At 41.6% G+C, this 18,793-nt stretch overlaps 5 protein-coding genes across 9 annotated transcripts in view; 2 read left to right on the forward strand and 3 right to left on the reverse strand.

Moving 5' to 3' along the window:
* Window positions 1–2,009: 2,009 nt before the first annotated feature.
* On the reverse strand, window positions 2,010–3,854 carry VhaAC45 (Vacuolar H[+] ATPase AC45 accessory subunit). The gene is made up of 5 exons (XM_064688261.1): window positions 3,707–3,854; window positions 3,511–3,625; window positions 3,350–3,452; window positions 3,022–3,283; window positions 2,010–2,955 (listed from the first exon to the last, which is right to left on the reverse strand). The coding sequence occupies exons 2-5, from the start codon at window positions 3,594–3,596 to the stop codon at window positions 2,237–2,239; spliced, it is 1,170 nt and encodes a 389-aa protein (XP_064544331.1). The 5' UTR covers window positions 3,597–3,625; window positions 3,707–3,854; the 3' UTR covers window positions 2,010–2,236.
* A 363-nt stretch (window positions 3,855–4,217) lies between these two features.
* Gnptab (N-acetylglucosamine-1-phosphate transferase subunits alpha and beta) lies at window positions 4,218–6,695 on the forward strand. Its single transcript, XM_064688257.1, has 2 exons — window positions 4,218–5,858; window positions 5,928–6,695. The coding sequence occupies exons 1-2, from the start codon at window positions 4,329–4,331 to the stop codon at window positions 6,414–6,416; spliced, it is 2,019 nt and encodes a 672-aa protein (XP_064544327.1). The 5' UTR covers window positions 4,218–4,328; the 3' UTR covers window positions 6,417–6,695.
* A 628-nt stretch (window positions 6,696–7,323) lies between these two features.
* MFS16 (major facilitator superfamily transporter 16) lies at window positions 7,324–10,885 on the reverse strand. 3 transcript variants are annotated; one of them, XM_064688258.1, is made up of 8 exons: window positions 10,742–10,885; window positions 9,560–9,762; window positions 9,347–9,504; window positions 8,703–9,283; window positions 8,560–8,595; window positions 8,190–8,403; window positions 7,980–8,128; window positions 7,324–7,919 (listed from the first exon to the last, which is right to left on the reverse strand). In XM_064688258.1, exons 2-8 carry the CDS (start codon window positions 9,682–9,684, stop codon window positions 7,548–7,550), a joined length of 1,635 nt encoding a protein of 544 aa, XP_064544328.1. In that variant the 5' UTR covers window positions 9,685–9,762; window positions 10,742–10,885; the 3' UTR covers window positions 7,324–7,547. The 3 variants fall into 3 exon arrangements, with proteins under 3 accessions (XP_064544328.1, XP_064544329.1, XP_064544330.1); XM_064688259.1 differs by lacking the exon at window positions 10,742–10,885 and adding an exon at window positions 9,816–9,888; XM_064688260.1 differs by lacking the exon at window positions 8,560–8,595 and having other exon boundaries at window positions 10,742–10,884.
* A 1,293-nt stretch (window positions 10,886–12,178) lies between these two features.
* Window positions 12,179–12,924, forward strand: LOC135431517 (uncharacterized). Its single transcript, XM_064686698.1, has 2 exons — window positions 12,179–12,338; window positions 12,402–12,924. The coding sequence occupies exons 1-2, from the start codon at window positions 12,324–12,326 to the stop codon at window positions 12,735–12,737; spliced, it is 351 nt and encodes a 116-aa protein (XP_064542768.1). The 5' UTR covers window positions 12,179–12,323; the 3' UTR covers window positions 12,738–12,924.
* Window positions 12,925–13,883: 959 nt separating this feature from the next.
* Window positions 13,884–18,793, reverse strand: part of LOC135431516 (GTP-binding protein RAD) — a 35,208-nt gene continuing 30,298 nt past the window's right edge. For 2 of the 3 annotated variants that reach the window (XM_064686696.1, XM_064686695.1), the window contains exons 7-10: window positions 15,882–16,062; window positions 15,671–15,804; window positions 15,318–15,434; window positions 13,884–14,118 (exon numbers count right to left, since the gene is read on the reverse strand). In XM_064686696.1, coding sequence (XP_064542766.1) covers window positions 13,972–14,118; window positions 15,318–15,434; window positions 15,671–15,804; window positions 15,882–16,062 — 579 coding nt within the window. In that variant the 3' untranslated portion in view covers window positions 13,884–13,971. The remainder of the gene's footprint in view (window positions 14,119–15,317; window positions 15,435–15,670; window positions 15,805–15,881; window positions 16,063–18,793) is intronic. The other variant, XM_064686697.1, reaches the window with a different exon arrangement.

Raw genomic sequence — 18,793 nt, forward strand, 5'->3', positions numbered from 1 at the left:
TAAACTCTTTAAGCGTGGCTCTTTATGCTCTTATTTTCATTAACATTAAGGTTCAAATTCCGCGGCTTAACTTGCTAACGTAACAGGTCTCTTACCATAAAACATTAACTTCTCGATGTATGTAACATTTGAGCAAAAAGTCCTGTTTGGTACAGAAATAAATGCATATATGTATATAAACGAGGATTTCCTGTCGCGACGTTGTCCGCGTGCCAATAAAACTATCACCACATATCAATCCAACCCTCCCGCGCCTCATCTCTCCTGCTCGGTTTGGCCAATCAATAATCATAATGAAAACAAACAACGGCCCCATTTTCGCTGTTTTATATGTCACATCATCGCGTCGCTGGTTTGGTACCGAAATTGTTTGTGTAATTCACGTCAACTTCAGAATATACAAAGCCGCTCTAACAGCCATCACTTGTCAACACATTCACTCCACTCCCAACCACCGAAATTTTTGTACATAAAAACAAAGATCTTTTCCAGGCTTTTCACATGGTCCGTTCCTTACACATTCAATGTACCCCATTGCTCCTGTTGCCCGGGTAAACGTTGCCCGTAATTATCTCCCATTACCTAAATTTTCTCACCTGACTTGGCACCAACAAAAATCAAGTTCCTATTCAATTAATTATACAAAAAATATTTTTGAATTAGAAAAACAAATTCGTTGTTGCTTTTTAATTTATTACTATATCTTTTTTTATTGTATGTAATAACTAATTGACAATTGCCCCTTGAGTTGAACTAGTGATTTCCCGCTTGTAAGTTCAACGCTCAGACACCGAAGCCATGCAGACTCATGAGGTCACATTTTTAAAGCACAATTATTTAACTATGTCATATATAAACTTTGATCACCGTTTTAACCCACTTTCGCGTCGATTTTTCCAAAACTCCATCTAAGTGCTCTCTTTGTCCCAAAAAGATCATACAGCTTAAGGAGTCATTCAGTAAGCCAGGACGAACAGTTTTATATATTGGGATAAATAATGCCCGCTAGTATACAAATATAATATAAGAAAAATGTACACGAACAGGTCATCTAGCAGTCGAGCAATGCCTGAAAACAAACATATTGTTACTTCTGCCAAAGCAACTGAAACCTTGGGCAGTGGGAGGGTGGGTGGTTGGTCAGTTTGCTGACAGTGGGATAAAGTCAAGCGGATAAACAAGAGATTAAAATGTCATAAACAATGCTTTTTGAGCATCCGGCTAAACAACTTAATGAAAGCTGCAGGTCACAAGCCGAAATGCTCTGCAGAGAGCTGAGAAGCCAAGCGTAAAGTGTTACGTAAAACTATTTTAGACTTGAAAGTTTTTGCAAACAATCAACACGAACGCACACACACACACACATGCACATTCATATACAAACCATGCCATATATATCTTTAATCCTTATGTGAAGTTGAGAGGCGGCAGCCAGCCGCCGCAGCAGCAGCAGCAGCTATGTGGCAAGAGGCACAGTCAATAAATTTTCATAAAACTTTTGATTTGTATTTATGAGTTTTTGGGCTACGCTGGCAACTGTGGGAATTCAATTAAGTCGATACGGATACGGATTATTGTTGTTTTTTTTTTTTGTTGGTATGTTTGTAAAACAATTGAAAAACTTTATTTAGGAGCTTGTGTTTCGCATACATATCGCACAGGGGGAGGTACATAAATGATATATTATCATACAAGGGCATAACATAAAAAGAACGCTTAGAATTAAACAATTGCGTAAGGACACACACATATATACACACGCATACACACACAGAGCATAATGTGCGTCTTTATAAGTAGTTTTATGCATTTCTTTGATATACAAACTTAAACCAAATACTGCATTAAAGTTTATGAAATGCAGCAGCAGCAGCAGTCGTTGCAAGCAAAATAATAAAATAATTCCTTAATAATTTACGGCTGCAAAGGTGTGTAGCGGGCGTTGGGCACACGTGTGGTTTTCTGATGCTGAACGTGACCGCATCCGCCGCAGCGCACCTTTGTGGGCGTAAATTGTACAGAGTATGACTTATAAATTGTGGCCGCTAATTTCCTGACATTTTTTTGTGTGTTTTTTTTTTTGTATAATGTAATTGTTTAAGTATTGAATTGATTACATATTATGCGTAGCTGAAGGTAGGAATGAATATTGAATATACGGATATATATCTATGCACATTAAACGATGCTGAAAAACAATCAGAAAAACAATGAATTAATGCAGACGGCTGGCTGCTTATTCGGCGCTAGCATTAATCGTAATAGTTTTGCCCTTGGGATCATCGAAGCGATCCATTGTCTTGATATCCATCATCCAGCACAGGCCCAAAAAGACAATCACCAGCAGAATGACAATCACAAACAGACCCATCAATATGCCAGGCGTAACGAAGCCAACGCAGTCCCAGGAATCACCGAACGCAAAATTATCCTTGGCTGATTGACTGAATGGCGCCTGCAGCTGCAGTGAGCTCCACGCCAGCGCATTGGCTTTGTTCTCCTTGGCTGGCGTATACCAGGTCGCATTGCCGCAGGCATAGGAGAACGTAGTGGGCGCATTGACACCAGGCGTGCGGAATGTCTCGCCGCCATATGCCGCATTGCTTACTGTATAATAACCATCGACGCTGCTATAGCTGATATCAAAGGTGATGTCCTTCCCAGCATCGGTGTGCAGTGCCACGGAGAACTTGATGTTGGCGGTGACATTGTTTACGGTTATACCACTAACCTTTAAGGGCGTGGTAGTCGTAGTAGCTCCTTCGTTAATGTACTGAACATCTGTAAAGCTGATTGCAAACTGATTGCCACTGTAGAATCTGTAGCCACTCCTCTCCGCTGCAGTCCAACGACGCACGCGGCGCTGCACAGTGGGTGCCGTAGCTGGCGCAGCCAAATACAGATAAGCCACCTTGCAGCCGTCCAATTGCTTGCTGATAGCGGCAATCGCGGAGTCTGTTCAAGAAGGTAAATATCAATTAGCCCGCTTATATGCATGAGTTAGTGGCTGCCAGGGCGTACCATGTGATTGGAGCGTAGCGACACGTGTCTCGGACACATCCTCAAAGGAAAGAAAATGGGCTGTGCCCACCTCACACTTGACGGGATTCACCAGCTGACCATTGGCATCGATGCTGTTGTGCTCGCGCTTTTCAGCTGCAGCCCGCAGTGCTTCGGAGGGATTCTCTACGCTGGTGTAGTAGGTTTTGGGGCTTACGCTCTGTAGCTGAGCGTAACATGACTGCGCCTCGCCATTGGAGCACAAGAAATCCTTGTTGCTCAGCTAGATAAAAAAGACAGACATTCTGCTGAAGAACAGTTTTCACACTGTTATTTGCACTGGACTTACGCCATTTTCCTCGAAGGCCACAATCATGTGATCTTTTAGCAATGTCGCCAGCTGCTCTCCAAACTCTGCCTGAGGGACTGTGCGCAGCGATGGCTTCGTGGGGCTGTCAAGTAATATAAGTAATATGTGGCTACGATTTGAACGTTTTACTAAGAACCCACCTGTTGGCACCCCAGAGAAAAACGGGTGTCTGCTCGGCCAAGGCGACTCCAATGACGCACAACGCAATCAGCGACTTCCACAACATTTTGTTGCCTAGCTCGCTACGTGGACGCACTACATACACCAAAATAAAACGAAACAAAAGTAAAATCAACAAATGAACACAATTAAACACAACTATTAAAATAAACCAACCAAAAATTAAGAAAAACTACAAACGAAAAATGTGAAAAGGTTTTTCGATTTGCACGGCCCGATGTCGATTTGCGCTGTCAGAGTGAAAAAGTTTTCATATGACAGGTCATGTGATGGTCGACCAGCTGACCGATAGCGAGTGGATTAAGTCGATATTGTAGTCGATAAGCATGGCAGTCACACGATGGTGGAATTTGTGGTTCGGGAGCGCACTGCGAAACGGCATTAAGCAGCACTGGTTAAGAAAACTATCGAAACAACGGATGTATGCTTGGCGCAATTTTTTAATGCAACTTAAAAGGTTTGTGCCTCTATGACAAGTATGAAGAAAACTCAAAAAAAGTATGAGATATGTAAAAATAAGTGTATTAAATAGTTAATATTCTATTTATTAAGCCGCAATACTTATGCCGTCTTTGCGATACTTCCTATCGATACTATCGTTATACTTGCATTTATCATGCACACACATATCACTCTTAGACGACCATCACTAATTAAAAACCGACTTAAAATCAATCTTTTTTTTCTCTTATAAGGTAAATTACGTGCGGAATTAACAGAATTTATTAATTAAAGTGCACGAAAAGTGTGGCGATGTAGAGCTATATAGGTATACGAAATGCGTCTGCGACGCCGCTGGCATCGGCGGATGCGGCGTACAATTGAGAAAATCTATCGGCTTAAAATGCAATCGCGCCGCAAGTTGGTTTACTTAGCCGTATTTGGAGCACTATGCGTAATACTCTGGCTGGCTGGACAGCAGTTGCTGGGAACGTCGAATGGTCACGATAGTAGCTACTATGGCGAAACGCATTGTGCGCCCATTGATGCCGTCTACACCTGGGTTAACGGTTCGGATCCGGATTTTATTGAGTCCATTAGACGCTATGATGCCAGCTACGATCCGTCGCGCTTCGACGACAAGAATGAGCTAAAATACTCATTGCGTTCGCTGGAGAAGCACGCCAGCTGGATACGACACGTTTACATTGTGACCAATGGCCAGATACCCAGTTGGCTGGATCTCAACTATGAACGTGTGACTGTGGTGCCGCACGAGGTGCTCGCACCGGATCCAGAACAACTGCCAACGTTTTCCAGTGCAGCCATTGAGACATTCCTCCATCGCATACCAAAGCTTTCCAAACGATTTTTGTATCTAAACGATGATATCTTTCTGGGTGCACCGCTCTATCCGGAGGATTTGTATACGGAGGCAGAGGGGGTGCGCGTTTACCAGGCATGGATGGTGCCCGATTGCGCCTTGGACTGTCCCTGGACTTATATAGGCGATGGCGCCTGTGATCGCCACTGTAACATTGATGCCTGCCAATTTGATGGTGGCGACTGCACTGACAGTGGCACTGGGATTGCCGGGCAGTTGCAAGAGGACCTGCATAACGTGGCCGATGTGCCCGTGCCTGTGGGACATGTGGGCGTTCATAAGTTTCCCAATATGGGTCTGCAACAGCTATTTAAACGCAGCTCCACTAATTTTAAGGAGTTGATGCGGAATAGAAATGTGTCTACGCTGCAGGAGTTGCGTCGCATTGTGGAGCGCTTCAACAAAGACAAACTGAAATCTCTAAATCCCGAGCTGGACGCCAGCAGCGCGATGAGCAGCAGCACCAGCCGCAGCAATCTGCTGCACAAGGAGGACTTCAAATCCTCCACAGACATTTACTCGCACTCGCTGATAGCCACCAATATGCTGCTGAATCGCGTCTACGGCTTCAAGGCGCGTCATGTCCTGGCCCATGTGGGTTTTCTCATAGAGCGCGACATTGTCGACGCTATGCAGCAGCGCTTCGAGCAGCAGGTGCGCCAGACGGCCCATCAGCGTTTCCGTGCAGCCACAGATTTACAGTTCGCCTTCGCCTACTATTCGTTTCTCATGAGCGAGACAAAGTCGCTGGGCGTGGAGCAGATTTTTGATGAGTTCGATACGGATGGCTCGGGCACATGGTCGGATCGCGAGGTGCGCACGTGCCTGACGCGCATCTATCCACCGCCGCTGGACTGGTCAGCCATGCGCTACTTCGAGGAGGTGGTCCAGAACTGCACGCATAACTTGAGCCATGATGCTGCAACAGATAATAAAATAGTTCACTCGACGCTGGTCTATGAGCGCTACGAGGACTCCAATTTGGTAAGCCATTATCTAATCCGGTCTCTATTTCATTCGTACTTATGATTTTCTCTCTCGTCCTTTGCCCAGCCCACAATTACTCGCGAGCTAGTCTACCGCTGTCCACTGCTGGCGGAGGCTTTAAACGCCAACTTTGGCGTGCGCTCCAGGTATCGCTACCATGTGAGTCCAAAACGCGCCTCGCACAGCAACTTTATGATGCTCACCTCAAATCTGACGGAAGTCGTTGAGGCGCTCGACCGCATGCGTCGCAATCCGCGCAAGTTCAATTGCATCAACGACAATCTGGATGTTAAGCGTGGCGAGGATAATGAGCTAGTGCGTCATCTGCTCGAGGATTTCTATTTATCTTTCTTCCCGCGACGCAGCAAATTTGAACTGCCCCCACAATTTCGCAATCGCTACGTGTCCTGGAACGACTATCAACGTTGGCGGCGACGCAAACGCGCCGTTCTCGTCGTCGGCTATGGCGTTAGCCTGCTGCTCATCATCTTTCTACTCCGTCTGGTGTGCCAACATAAGGCCAAGATTGTGCGTCGCTGTGTGCAGCGTCTGTAGAACACGCTGATATTAAGGTTGTATGATTTGTTTATCATTTCAATGTTGTGATAAGTTGTAAGCTTTGAGATCGTCGCCATTTTAGCGCCATTTATAGGTAGAATCTAGTTTTAGCTTAGGTCTATCCAGACTGTATCTTATTTAAGCGCAATCATGAGGCTAATTTTAAGCGTAGTAAAGTGAAATTTCTCTTAGATGGGTTTCTTTTTTCGCTACTGAGGCTAAAAAGTCAACATATAGAGATTAAAAGTAATAAAATACATAGAATTTTTAACATAACCAAGCTAACATATACTCATTTTAACTACAAGTGGTCTGTTATCCGCTAGATTAGCATATGCTAATGGGCTGTTATTTTACCGTGTCAACTTAACTTTTGTTTCCAGCCACAACTTACAGACTTTTCTTGTTCAACTTTTGCTATATAATGTGACCTTAAAACTCTTATAGCATACTTTCCTTTTTGTAATGATAATATTAACAGCGTCACTTTACACGAGCTCTCTAACATTACAGTGGCTTAAAGAAGTCTGTTCGATAGTTTTTAGTTAGACAATTCTCGTATACAGGGTTGTCTTAGTTTATTGGTACGAAAAGTGTACGAAAACTGTATTTACATATCATTGTAAATATGCCTTAACTATTATATTATATATATATATATATGTATATTTCTTCGACACTTAAAACGAGGAGACTCTGATATACATACACACACATCGGTATAAAATATATTTATATATATAGATAAAACTGTTAACTCGTATAGCTCGTCCGCCAATGTTTACATGCATATAATAAATATGGTAAAGATTTGGGCGTCTAGTGCGTTACACATTCAGTATTAATAGCTATAAAAAACAAACTCAGATAAAACTAATATATAGGTTCAGAAAAACAAGTGATATGCTCTTGAATAGACAAGCAGACGGTACTTAAACATGCACACATAAATGGGCATACATATAGAAGTAGTGTAATATTAAAATAGCTAATGCGAGCTGCACACGCACGCACACATAAGCCTGCACAGATGCAGGCAAATGTGTGTAAGTGCATGCATGTAATACAATGCAATATATACATATGATAATATTGAATTCCGATAGAGTAAAATTAATTCTCCTGCTGCTATTCGATGCGAATGCGGTTCGCTGAGCGACGCAACGCGGTGCATTCCTTGACGACCAGACGCATGAGCAGCAGCATGGCAATGATGTCCGCCACGATGAGCATATAGAAGACATTCTGCCAGCTGTGGCTGGAGATGAGCCCGGCCAGCAGCGGGCCCACTGCAGCGCCAATGGAGCCCGTGCCATCTATAATAGCGGTAACCGTGGCCAGGGCATTCGCATTGCTCTCCAAGGAGCTGTGCTGACCCAGTTCGGCGCTGACCGAGGTCGTTATTAATGCATACGGGCCGTTCACAAAGATGCCCACAATGATGAGCAGAAGCACGCTAATTGTTACAGACAATGCGCCATACTGTTGATACATTAACAGCTGGAATAAGGCAATACATTAAGTATATACGTAAACAGACTCAATTTCGATAGAACTCACAATGGGCGAGGCAAAGAACAACATCACTGTGCACACTGTGGCCGACATGCCCGTCAGATCCGATACATAGCCGGCGGCTATGGCACCCAATATGCCGCCCACATCAAACAGCGTGGAGAGATCGGCGGACAGCTCTGGACCCAAGGTGCCTGAACGAACCAAATGTATAAATAAATGAGTAGAAAAAAGATATTTCAAGAATTGACTCACTGGAAGACTGTATATAGAGCGGCAGCCAGTACATGAACGTATAGCTGACCAGCTTGGTGAAGAACAGGCAGAGCGAGAACTCAATCACGCCGGGTATATAAAGTGCATCAACCAAGCTAATGGGACGACCGTGTCCCGCTGGGCGTTCCCTAGACGGCTGGCGTGACAAGATGGGGGTGCGTTCGGTGGGCGCTGGGCGATAGCTAACCTGATCCTGCAGGGAAAAAAATATGCAATCAATATGAGCAGAAGAAGAAAACCGATCAGACATATAATACACATTTATAAAGAATTAGCTGAAGAAGCGCAACAAACACAGAAGCGTACGACACATGGAAAAGACATACATATGTGGAATGCATGCACTTACGGTTTGTTGAACGGCATAAACGGACTGGGCATAAAACTGCGCAGGCATACGGCGAATTATTTCAGATGAGTGTGTATTTTATTTAAATAAAAAATCAAAAATGCAAGCAACAATTGCTGGAAGCGAGTACAATAAATACTTACGGCTTCGGTGTGACGCGCCTGTTCCTCGTCGTCATCCTCATCATGGTCCACATCCGATTCATTGGCCACGTTACGACGCTCCTGTGTGACATGCTGTGGATAACAGCCAACGATCTCTGGCTGATCAACCAGAAACAGAAAGAGCAGGAAGCCCGCAGCACCAATGATAATGCCAGGCACAACAAAGGACAGCGCCCAATCCTTTTCCACATAGTGCGCCGCAATTAGTGTGCCCAGAATATTGCCAATGGACGTGTGGCTATTCCAAATGCCAAAGATCAGGCCACGTTTCTTTTTGCCAAACCAACGGCCCACCAGCGTGACGACGCCCGGCCAGCCTGTGGTCTGGAATATGCCGGCAAAGATTTGCACAAATATAAAGTAGCTGAGGCTGTGTATATTGGAGGTGCGTGCCAGGCCAAACAGATAGGTGAACACGCCCGTCATGATCATGCCCATGGACAGAAAATAGCGCAACGAGACGCGCTCCGCTATAAAGCCCGACATGAACATGGCAATGGCGTAGGAGAACAGAAAGGCCGAGTCCAGCATGCCAAAGAGCGTCTTCGAGTCGGAGCCATCTGTTCACAGAAAGTGGGTAAAGTGAGTCACGGAATATGCTTATGGCGTTTACCCAAACTCACCAAATGGCGCATAGCCGCAATCTCCGGCCTCGTGCAGCTTTGCCTGCGTATTCGAGCAGTTCCCATGCAGCACGGACTTGACCACAGAGATGGGCTTGCGGGACATGTGATAGCAGGCATAGGCAAGGAATGTCAGCAAAAATATGGACATCTTGTAGCTGACACAAAAGTAGATTAAACTAGCTGTTCGACATTTGGTTAATTGGCTCTTACCACAGCTCCTTGCGCGCATGAAATCGCGGACATTGCCGCGAGAAGCTCTGCAGCACGCGTATCCCGATGGGTATATCGTTGTAGTTGTTACTCATTTTGCGCGTTCTCGACGCTGACGGTCTCATCGACTAGCCCAAACTTCTCTAAAAAGCGGATGCACACGTCCAGGGGGCAGGTCGTGTAGCTACTTTTTCTATATTGAGCTGTACGAAAAGGAGCAGTTAGCTTTGGGTTGTCGAACATTTAATACTCTTACAAAATTAACCGATTTGCAGTGGGTTTTTTCAATCTCAATCCTAGATCTTTCCCATGGCATTTCTTGTAGATAACTTAAGAAACAGAAATGTTATCATAAAGTAAAATATATATCACTATCAATCTATATGTAGGAGCTATACGATATAGTTATACGACATTGATTGTAGCTTTTGTTTATTTGGTTGAGATATCCTAAACATGATAAAGTAATCCCATCTGGTCTAAAGCGACAAGTTTCTTCAATATGGCTGAAAAACTGAGTGACACAGACGTACCTGTCTATAACGACTCGTCTGTTAATACTAATCATGAATATGTATTTACTTTATGGCCGAGATTTTGTATACCCTTGCAGGAGCATAAAGAGATCTCGAGCCTTACTCCAAATCAGGTATTTGTAGTGTGTTCATCAACAGGTAGCGCTGACTGTAACGCTGGCGTAACTAATAATGTAGAAAACTATACGCGGTTAGCGGCCCCTTGCGGTTGCAAAGTGAAGGCTCTTTATCTGCTAGTTTCCTATGAAGTTTTGATTGAAGAATTCGTTTGCCCTTATCGCGCTTTGTTTTTGCACACATGCAAGTTTTCGCGCACGAACTCACACATACACACACACACACACACTCAGGCACTACACAAGCAAACATATGTTGTCAGTCGAGCTGGAAGCGAGGCAAGTGTCCAAACTGAATCACCACCGGCGACAATATTCGTATCACAAAACAAATGATATTCAATTTTGTTGCGCTGGCAATAAAATGTGAAATATAAAACTGCAACGTAGTGTGTTTGTTCAGTGATATTAGGAACTCTTTGTTTGTTTTTGCCGTGACGTTTGACTGCGGCAGTTTCTGCCGCTGCTGCAAAGGTGAACCTGTCGCTTACAAACTGTCAGTTCGAATCAATTATTATTATTTACTTTACCGTTAAACGAACATTAAACAAATAAACAAAAGAGCGTAGCACATCTACAGTTATATCGAACCGTTCGGAATATGTTCAATCGAACGACTCACAAAACTGAACAAGCGAACTGCCAAGTCAACTGTTGTTGTTGTTAATCTGGCTAGTTGCAGTAACAGTTGTGTACGCTGTTAAACTCACAGTGGCACTGTCTACGTCGGCTGCATGTTATCGATAGTTTATCTAATATCAAAAAAAAATCGGTGAGGAGCACCTTTGTGTTCGCGTAAAAACAATAAAATTGTATTTAAATTAAAAAACGGTGCCGTCAAAAGTGTACCAATTGTGATATGTGATATGGTTTTATTTAAGCTATGTCAATTGGTGGCCATAGCAGCTAGTTACGAGGTAAACCAAGATTACCGAAGGGAGACTGCAGTCGGCCGCATCTGTAAGTAGTTGCCATTTACCGTTGTTTCTGCATCTGCCGTACAAAAAGGAAGACGAAAAATACATGTACATAACTTTGTAGATATTTCCTTATCCGAAGTTTTGTAGCTTAATTTCTATTATTGTTAGTTTCCATTCTCCTAGTTCCTTTTGCTTTGTTCTTTTACATATTTAACTTGTGGCCCTTTTGTTGAGTATTATTGCAAAGAAAGCTGGTTCAAGCTTCAGCAATATCTCGGACATGATCTTAAGCAATTCATTAGCCCGTCTTGCACCGGATATGTGTTTCTGCAGAAACTTGGCCATTTTTGTCCTTTGTTGAAAGTTGTTTTCTACTCTTTTGACTAAGGAAACGCAAAAAATAAATGCGTAATTAATGGTCAAGTTAATTTGCGTTGCTTTTAAGTGGTAAATTTTGATTTCATGCGCGCGATGTGTTTTTCCAGTATATCGACGATAAGCGGATAACAGAATGTTAAGCGGGGAAGCAAAGCCTGCTGTTAACTTCTTAACCGGTAAGGGACTGTAATTTACCAGGGACACAAAAATTTTTTATATTGCCCGCTCGCGCTCAATCTTAAAATTCAAATAAATAATTGAGTAAAAATACAAATTATCCAATTGCATTGCTTAGATATTGCAAACGGTGCACGTGTTGACAACATTGTTTATTTTGACAGCTTGGGGCTACATTATTGCCCACAACCTGTTGATATCATGCGCTAGTTACGAGACAGACACGCGACGGGATTTAAAATAATTAAGTGCTGACCATTAGTCAGTTGTGTTTGCTGTGACAATATTTCGAATCTGTAAAGTACAAATGCAGTGCACATGACTCGGCTATCCTAAGTCTCGACATCAGTCTAGGGGCGTTGAATGCTCTGATTTTTTGACTGTACAACACAATAGCGACATGCTAATTTCATGGAAATATTGCAATCGGCTTAACATGTGAAAAACAAGGTGTGCAATTAGAACAATTCAAGGTGCTAATTAGAGCAAACTGCAGCCATTTCTCAATTGTATAAAAAGCAATGCTCGCGCACCAATTAGTTACACTTACAATTCCGCCGTCAATCAGCTAACAGCTATACAAAAGAAACTCAATTGTTGTAAACTTAACACTAAAACCGATCTAAAGCCAAACAAAATGATGTCTTACAAGGTGAGTAAGCCGGGTAAATATGCGGCTGAATAGGCTCTAATGTATCTCTCGCTCTATCAATAGCATATTTGGCAACTGGTCGCGTGCCTCGTTACCTTAGAAGTGGTTTGCGCCTATCCCCAGGAACGCCACAGTTCCGTTGAAACCAAAGACCAAAGACTGACTGCAGACACTGTAACAGATGTTGCGCATTTGAATCCCGAGCAGAAACTCGAGCATCTCTACAAATTTGAGCGCACATTGAACAGGTTGCGCCGTGCTGTGGACGATCTGTCCAATGAGTATGAGAATGCCGATGATATGGAACTGGCTGAGATAAATGTATTTCGGCCACTGTTTCGTTATCGCGGAGAAGTTGCCAGACGGGTGAAGAATCCAACACCTCAACAGTTTGGCTAAAATTTAGATCCATAATTATGGGCCTAGTTTAGTATACTCAACTCATCAGCTGCATCAGTTTATAACATTATCATCACGTTTTGTACCAAAAGATTTAGATTTTAAATTAAAATTAAAAAAGAGACAACGTTAAGTTTGATTATTTAACATTTAAATACATATTTTATTAGATGTTTTATACATAGTACATGGTAGAACTTTTGGGGAATTCTATTTTTATATATATATATTTTTTTGAAAAATATCCACATGTGATTAAGCTTATATACACATACAGAGAAACAATTCTAATTAGAAAGTTTTTAATTTACAAATATTATTGTTTGTGCCTTTGTCCACATTGCGCCTCACGCTGTGTGAATGACACTCAAATTCCTTACATTGCAATGGATTTCCATACTGAACTATTAGATATATTCTATATATATGTATATGTATATATGTATATACAAAATATACGGAAGACACAAAAATTTAAACACACACAAAATTCAATGGATTTTTTTTCTGAAGTAGAAGAAATATGCTACGTTTTCCGACAGTTTCTAAAGTGCTTTTGTACGCAAATCTCTTGTCAAAGAAATTGAGCTTTTGCATATCATCTGAGTTTCGAGATTTACGAGATTACACTGTACTACTACACTACACATATATGTAAATCTTATAAAAAAGAACAGAACTCTTTATCATATACTTAGCATGCTTTCGTATGTTGTAAATAGTTAATCTCTGCTAAACAGTTTATGGGAAATATATTAAAGTTCACTTTTAGCTCAAAGCTTAGAAAAGTTTGGTTTTCTCAATTAGAAAATTAGATTTACGTAGTTTATAGTTTATAGTTTTTGTTGCATTTGCTTGGTTCCATAAAGTTGCTCGCATCCTTAACTTGTTTTTACATTAAATTTGATTTAATTTTTGATTATCAGGCTTGTTGTTGTTAACAGTTAAAGGACATTGCTGTGTGTGTGTGTCAGTGTGTGTGTGTGTGTGTGTGTGTTTGGTGGTCATCGAGATATCGAAACCTGTTTACACTTTAAGGTTATGTTTAGCTGGTTCTTTTGCTGGTTTTATAAATATTCACATATTTTCTTTTTGTTTTTATCATAGAATTACATATTACAAATACATTTACATTTTACATTTCAAAAATACTCGCATAACTTGAAGCATTATTTATTTGGTGTTTTACTTTTATTTTATTGTTGAGCTGCTGCAGTTTAATATATGTTTGTGTTTAGAGCACCTGCAGATTCTCGCAGTGCTTGAACTTGGAGTCCTCCTTGCCCAGTATCCAAGTGAGCATCTGTCGCGCCTTCATGCTGGCCAGCATTACGCTGCGGCTCTTATACCAATGCGCCGGCGAGCTGCCGTCCCGGGGACCCTGCAATCGATGGCATTTACGCATTTTAAAAGAGTTTGTCTTTATCGGGCACAGCAATTGACAAACTAGCATGTTAAGTTTCATATAAGTTTATTCTGGCTCGTTAAACGACTTGGTTGCACTCCAATGTCGGGGTTTGTGGGTGTGTTTAGTTAGTTTTGAAGCATGTGAAAACAGCAACAAATAATGTACAAGGAATAACAAAACAAGAACGGAACAAACAAAGATACATATATGCATGAGCTAAACTCTGAACAGTTTGTACACTTGACACATTTCCGTTTTGGCAAACCTACAAACTATGGATATCAACTATTTGGAATATGCATTGCTGCTTGACCTGGGGGCAGGAGATCAAAGAAGATATAAATAACGCTGGGTTCACTAGGAAATTACACTATATGAGCAGTTCCAGGGCCTTCAACATGTCGATAAACAAAGTAATATTTAAACTTATTTTATTTCGCAATTTTTTTTTTTTGGCTGTCGAAAGTTTGATTTTAGGCTAAAGGTTATAAAGTTGAAGGCAATACCGTTTTAGGCAGATGGCCGATGTCTATTATTGCAAAGTTTTGTTACTGCTCGATTGTTCCTATAGAAACGAGCCATATGACATCGTAGTAATCCGATTTGATATGGTTATGCAGTCATATTTGCAAATTTGCTCTTTACCACGTCATTGTTGAGTTAAGTTTAAATATCTTTTTTATACAAAAATTAATTACTGAGCAATCAATATGCAATCAAAAAATGGACAGACAGACGAATTATAACTACATATATCGACAGAGTGCAAATAGTAATATTTTCTTTCTTCTCTTATGAAAGCCAAAGGTTTTTTAAAAATTAAAATTTAAAATTACTTTGCCTTTTAGCCAGCAAATTCTGAAGAGAAAACTTCACACAAACTAATTAAATGTAATACAAAGTTAAATTGTGTATTGCCACGTTTTTCTCACATTAAAAATCCAGATACTTTTCTAGATAAATTCTTTGTAATGTTTTGGTCGTGGTGTCGCTTTTCCTGGAATTGCTCATATTACCTAGAAATTCGCTAAGCTGTAGACATTTGATTGGATTGTTAGGTTTTGCATGCAATTGAGGTAACATTTAAGATACGCTGGGTTACAACTGTGGGGCTAGTTTTTGGAGGGGGGTACACATAGAACTGTACGTAGTTGGTTGACCTCGTTACTTACCGCATCGTCGGCCTTAAGATCAGTCAGTTTCAGACATTTATCTGTTTCTACAGTCTCTACGTGCTTGTCTTTGCTATCTTTAAACTTAGTTTTGTCTTTCGACTTTTTCGGATTCAGCTGCGAAAGCGATCATTACAATTACACACATAAAATGTACATAGATAAATGATAGAGAGAGAGAGATAGAGTGAATTACAAATGTGAAAAGCGCTCAGGTGTTGAAGGCAAAGGCGAGAGATGATGACTTAAGATGTTGATCAACATCTACTGTACTGAAACTGGAGCTTGTTACGCCTAGTCTACCATCCAAAGTCTAAGACACTCAATTCCGTTGGGAAGCCATTCACACTCACCTGCAATAGATTGTGATCCTTCTTCAGGCGTATCTGGGTCAAAGTGCCGGCGAGCAGTTCATCACAGTTATGGTTAATGCCCACCGATACCTCAATGAACTTAGCGCCAAAGGTGCAGGCCACGCATTTACCATCTGCAAGAGTTAAGAGAGGGAGCGAGAGAGGGTTGGAATTAGAAAATTGCCAAGAGTCACGCACTGGCTGCACTTGCCCTGCGCTGAGACGGCGCGTGATCTGGCCAAATCAATTTTGTTGGCCACCAAAATGGTGGGTCGATGGCGCAGCAAGTCCATGTCCTGCAAACGCGATAAGATCTGCTTGGCACGCGTAAAGGACTCCTTGTCAATGCAGGAATAGACGACCAGAAATGCATCCGCCTGCTCCAGTTCCTCCTGTTCAAATGATTCAACAAGTTTTAGAAAGTAAACTCAAAACTCTTAAATGGCTTAAGCGAGTGTGTACGTGTGTGTGTGTGTGTGTGTGTGTTAATTTAAGACAACATTAAAAGTTGGTAATGCCCAACAACTACGAAGGCCACGCCGCATGCAACGCCATAAAGCGCCGGCTCATTGCCGTGTCCTGCTGCAGGACTTGCTGCCTGTACGTTCGTGTTTGTTGCTTTCTTCCGTTTCTTTATGCTCGTAAAAATTAAAATTATGGCCACTTTGCCTCATAACGAGCCACAAAGTTGAGCGTTGGCCGTAGCTCAACTTGTTTCTGCATCCTGTCTCCTGTGTCCTGTCTCCTACAGCCGTATCTACGTCTGCATCTGCGTCAGGCAAAAAATTTCAAAAGTTTGCTTGAAATTGCAGCGCGACTTTTAATGATACTCTGAATTTATAATAGGTGCCTTTTTAAAGCCTCTAAATTAACAGCTGTTTTGCATAATTGACAAGTTGCATAAGCTGCGGCTCCTTGTTGCACTTGACATCAGCCGAAACTCAAGGGCCAGCTACCACAACTACTTGAAGAAATCAGAAGTCAGTCGAGTTTTGTTATTTCTTGAAGAATCTGTTAAATATGGGCATTCCCAACTTCCGATTTAGCCTAGGATTTACTAATAGCTGCGGAAGAAGAGCTTAAAAGCTGCTAAATCAATCGAAAGTTTATCGGCCTATTGATGTCCCTGCAAAGAAACTATGGAAATATATCGATAAGATAGCTTATCGATAATTTTTTAAATAAATGATTCGATAAATGATCGATTGCTGCATTTACAGAAGTCCTTGTAGAGCTTATTAATCATAACTATTTCTGGTTTCCTACAAGCTAACTTACTCTGATAGGACCTGTTGATAGGTGAATGATGCTTAACTGATTCGATACTTATCGATATTATCATATAGCCGAACTTACACATCGATATGTTGAGCATGTAGCTATTATGAATGCTCTTTCTGATTTAATTCATTTGTAACTCTCTACTAAGCCGATAGCTTTTCGAAAGTCCATATATCCTAAGTAACTTACGAGCTTATATCGTCATGGCCATTTCTGCAATAGCATCAAACTGCTTGTATAGTTTTTTGGGGCGCCCAGAGAGGCGTTGCCAGTGGGCGTGGCGGAAGTGACGCTGAATTTTTCAGTGTTGGCTACTTTTATTCTTCGGTTACTTGTGTGGCTAAAAAATAGCCATAAAGCAACGCCAGGCACATCCGGCATTTTGGCAGGAATTTACGATTGCCAAATGCATACGCCACGTTCTACGAGTGTGTCTGAGTGTGTGTGTGGCATCTGTGTGTATCTGTGTGTTTGTGTCAAGGTATTTATGATTGACGGCCATGCTCGTGTGCATTTGCCTCGAGTTGAGCCAAGATTTTTGCTGTTTATTATTTGTTCTTTCAACTTTCAACTTTTGTGTGAACGCGCGACGCTTTAATACGCTTGGCTTTGTGCTTGCTCTGTGTCCAGAATGTATAAATTGTTGCCATTTCCTTTTGTTTGTCAACGCTGCAAGCTGCCCCAACACCTGCCGCCGCCACCCGCACGCTTGCGCCCTCCCCTCTGTCTGTCTGTTGGCCCGCAATCGTCGCCTTAATCATCGTCCATTATTGCTTGCGCCAAACTGCGCTCCCCTCAACCGGCCCCAATATATATGTTTATATATATACACACGCTTTAGGATCCATTCGCACGCCCACTTCCCCGCCCCGCCCCGCCCCGCCCCGGCCAGCAGTGGGTACGTCGTCGCTTTGGCCGTTGGGCGTCTTGCTGGTCATTTGGCATTTGGCCAGCAATTTGGCATTTCGATTGCATGTTTATCGCCGCTCTGCGTATTGTTGTTGTTATTGTTGTTTTGCTTGTTATTGCAAAAACTGTTCAGTATTTGTTATTCTTGCCATTTTGCCATATCCCTGAAAGCCCCCCGCTGAAAAAATTGGACCGTTTCGCATAGGCTTGAAATATCTCTTCGGTGTATTTCATAAGAGCATATTGCTGTCTGTCATATAGCTCAGGCATAACACTTTTAAATGATCTGCTTAATTCGATTCGCGAAGGTCCTCCATGGTCAATTTCAATTATCTTTTGAACTTTCCTTTTTTTACACTGCATTGCGATTTGTTTGACTCGAGTATTATTTATTAAATTTTATAAAGATCTTTGTGAATAGAATAATCTTAGAAATATATATATTATTTTATTTTTGTATTATGATTTTGTCATAAAATTTGTAACGCTTAGAAGGAGACATCCTCCGTAGAATATGAATATTCTAGATCATGGCATATCCGTCTGTCTTTAACAATGCAAACGTGGCTCACAGTTTTAAAACTATCTGTCTTTCTGTTGCAGGCAGAACATATGTCGACAGCGGCCAGATTGGACCAGTATATCATATAGTTGCCATAGGATCAGTCGAAAGGTAAGTTCTTGTATGGAAAATTGTATTGTTTATCAAGATATCTTGACAAAAACCCTTCATTTATTGCTTAATCTATACTACTTATACTATACTACTACTTTGTTATATAGCCCTATAGAAAGAATCGGTAGAAAAATGAGTTTTTTTGATGGCTAAATTTTCTGTATTCCAAAATATTTTCATTAAACTCAGAATTTATGAGTTTCATTATTCTGACATATCTGCAAAACTGTAATGCAAATGCATACAAGGGTATTAAA

The sequence above is a fragment of the Drosophila montana genome, unplaced genomic scaffold, assembly GCF_035044405.1.
Source record: "Drosophila montana isolate Dmon_TW-CO22-7 unplaced genomic scaffold, ASM3504440v1 contig_3200_1, whole genome shotgun sequence".
Classification (NCBI taxonomy): Eukaryota; Metazoa; Arthropoda; class Insecta; order Diptera; family Drosophilidae; genus Drosophila; species Drosophila montana.

Excerpts from the sequence above, each read along its gene's own strand:
- VhaAC45 (XM_064688261.1), bottom strand. The coding sequence starts at position 3,596 with ATGTTGTGGAAGTCGCTGATTGCGTTGTGCGTCATTGGAGTCGCCTTG. Across the intron at positions 3,453-3,510 it reads TTTCTCTGGGGTGCCAACAG|CCCCACGAAGCCATCGCTGC; the intron begins GTGGGTTCTTAG and ends ATTACTTGACAG. Across the intron at positions 3,284-3,349 it reads TGGCCTTCGAGGAAAATGGC|CTGAGCAACAAGGATTTCTT; the intron begins GTAAGTCCAGTG and ends TTTTTTATCTAG.
- Gnptab (XM_064688257.1), top strand. The coding sequence starts at position 4,329 with ATGCGTCTGCGACGCCGCTGGCATCGGCGGATGCGGCGTACAATTGAG. Across the intron at positions 5,859-5,927 it reads GCTACGAGGACTCCAATTTG|CCCACAATTACTCGCGAGCT; the intron begins GTAAGCCATTAT and ends TCCTTTGCCCAG.
- MFS16 (XM_064688258.1), bottom strand. The coding sequence starts at position 9,684 with ATGAGACCGTCAGCGTCGAGAACGCGCAAAATGAGTAACAACTACAAC. Across the intron at positions 9,284-9,346 it reads TTGCGGCTATGCGCCATTTG|ATGGCTCCGACTCGAAGACG; the intron begins GTGAGTTTGGGT and ends TTCTGTGAACAG. Across the intron at positions 8,129-8,189 it reads GCTCTATATACAGTCTTCCA|GCACCTTGGGTCCAGAGCTG; the intron begins GTGAGTCAATTC and ends TGGTTCGTTCAG.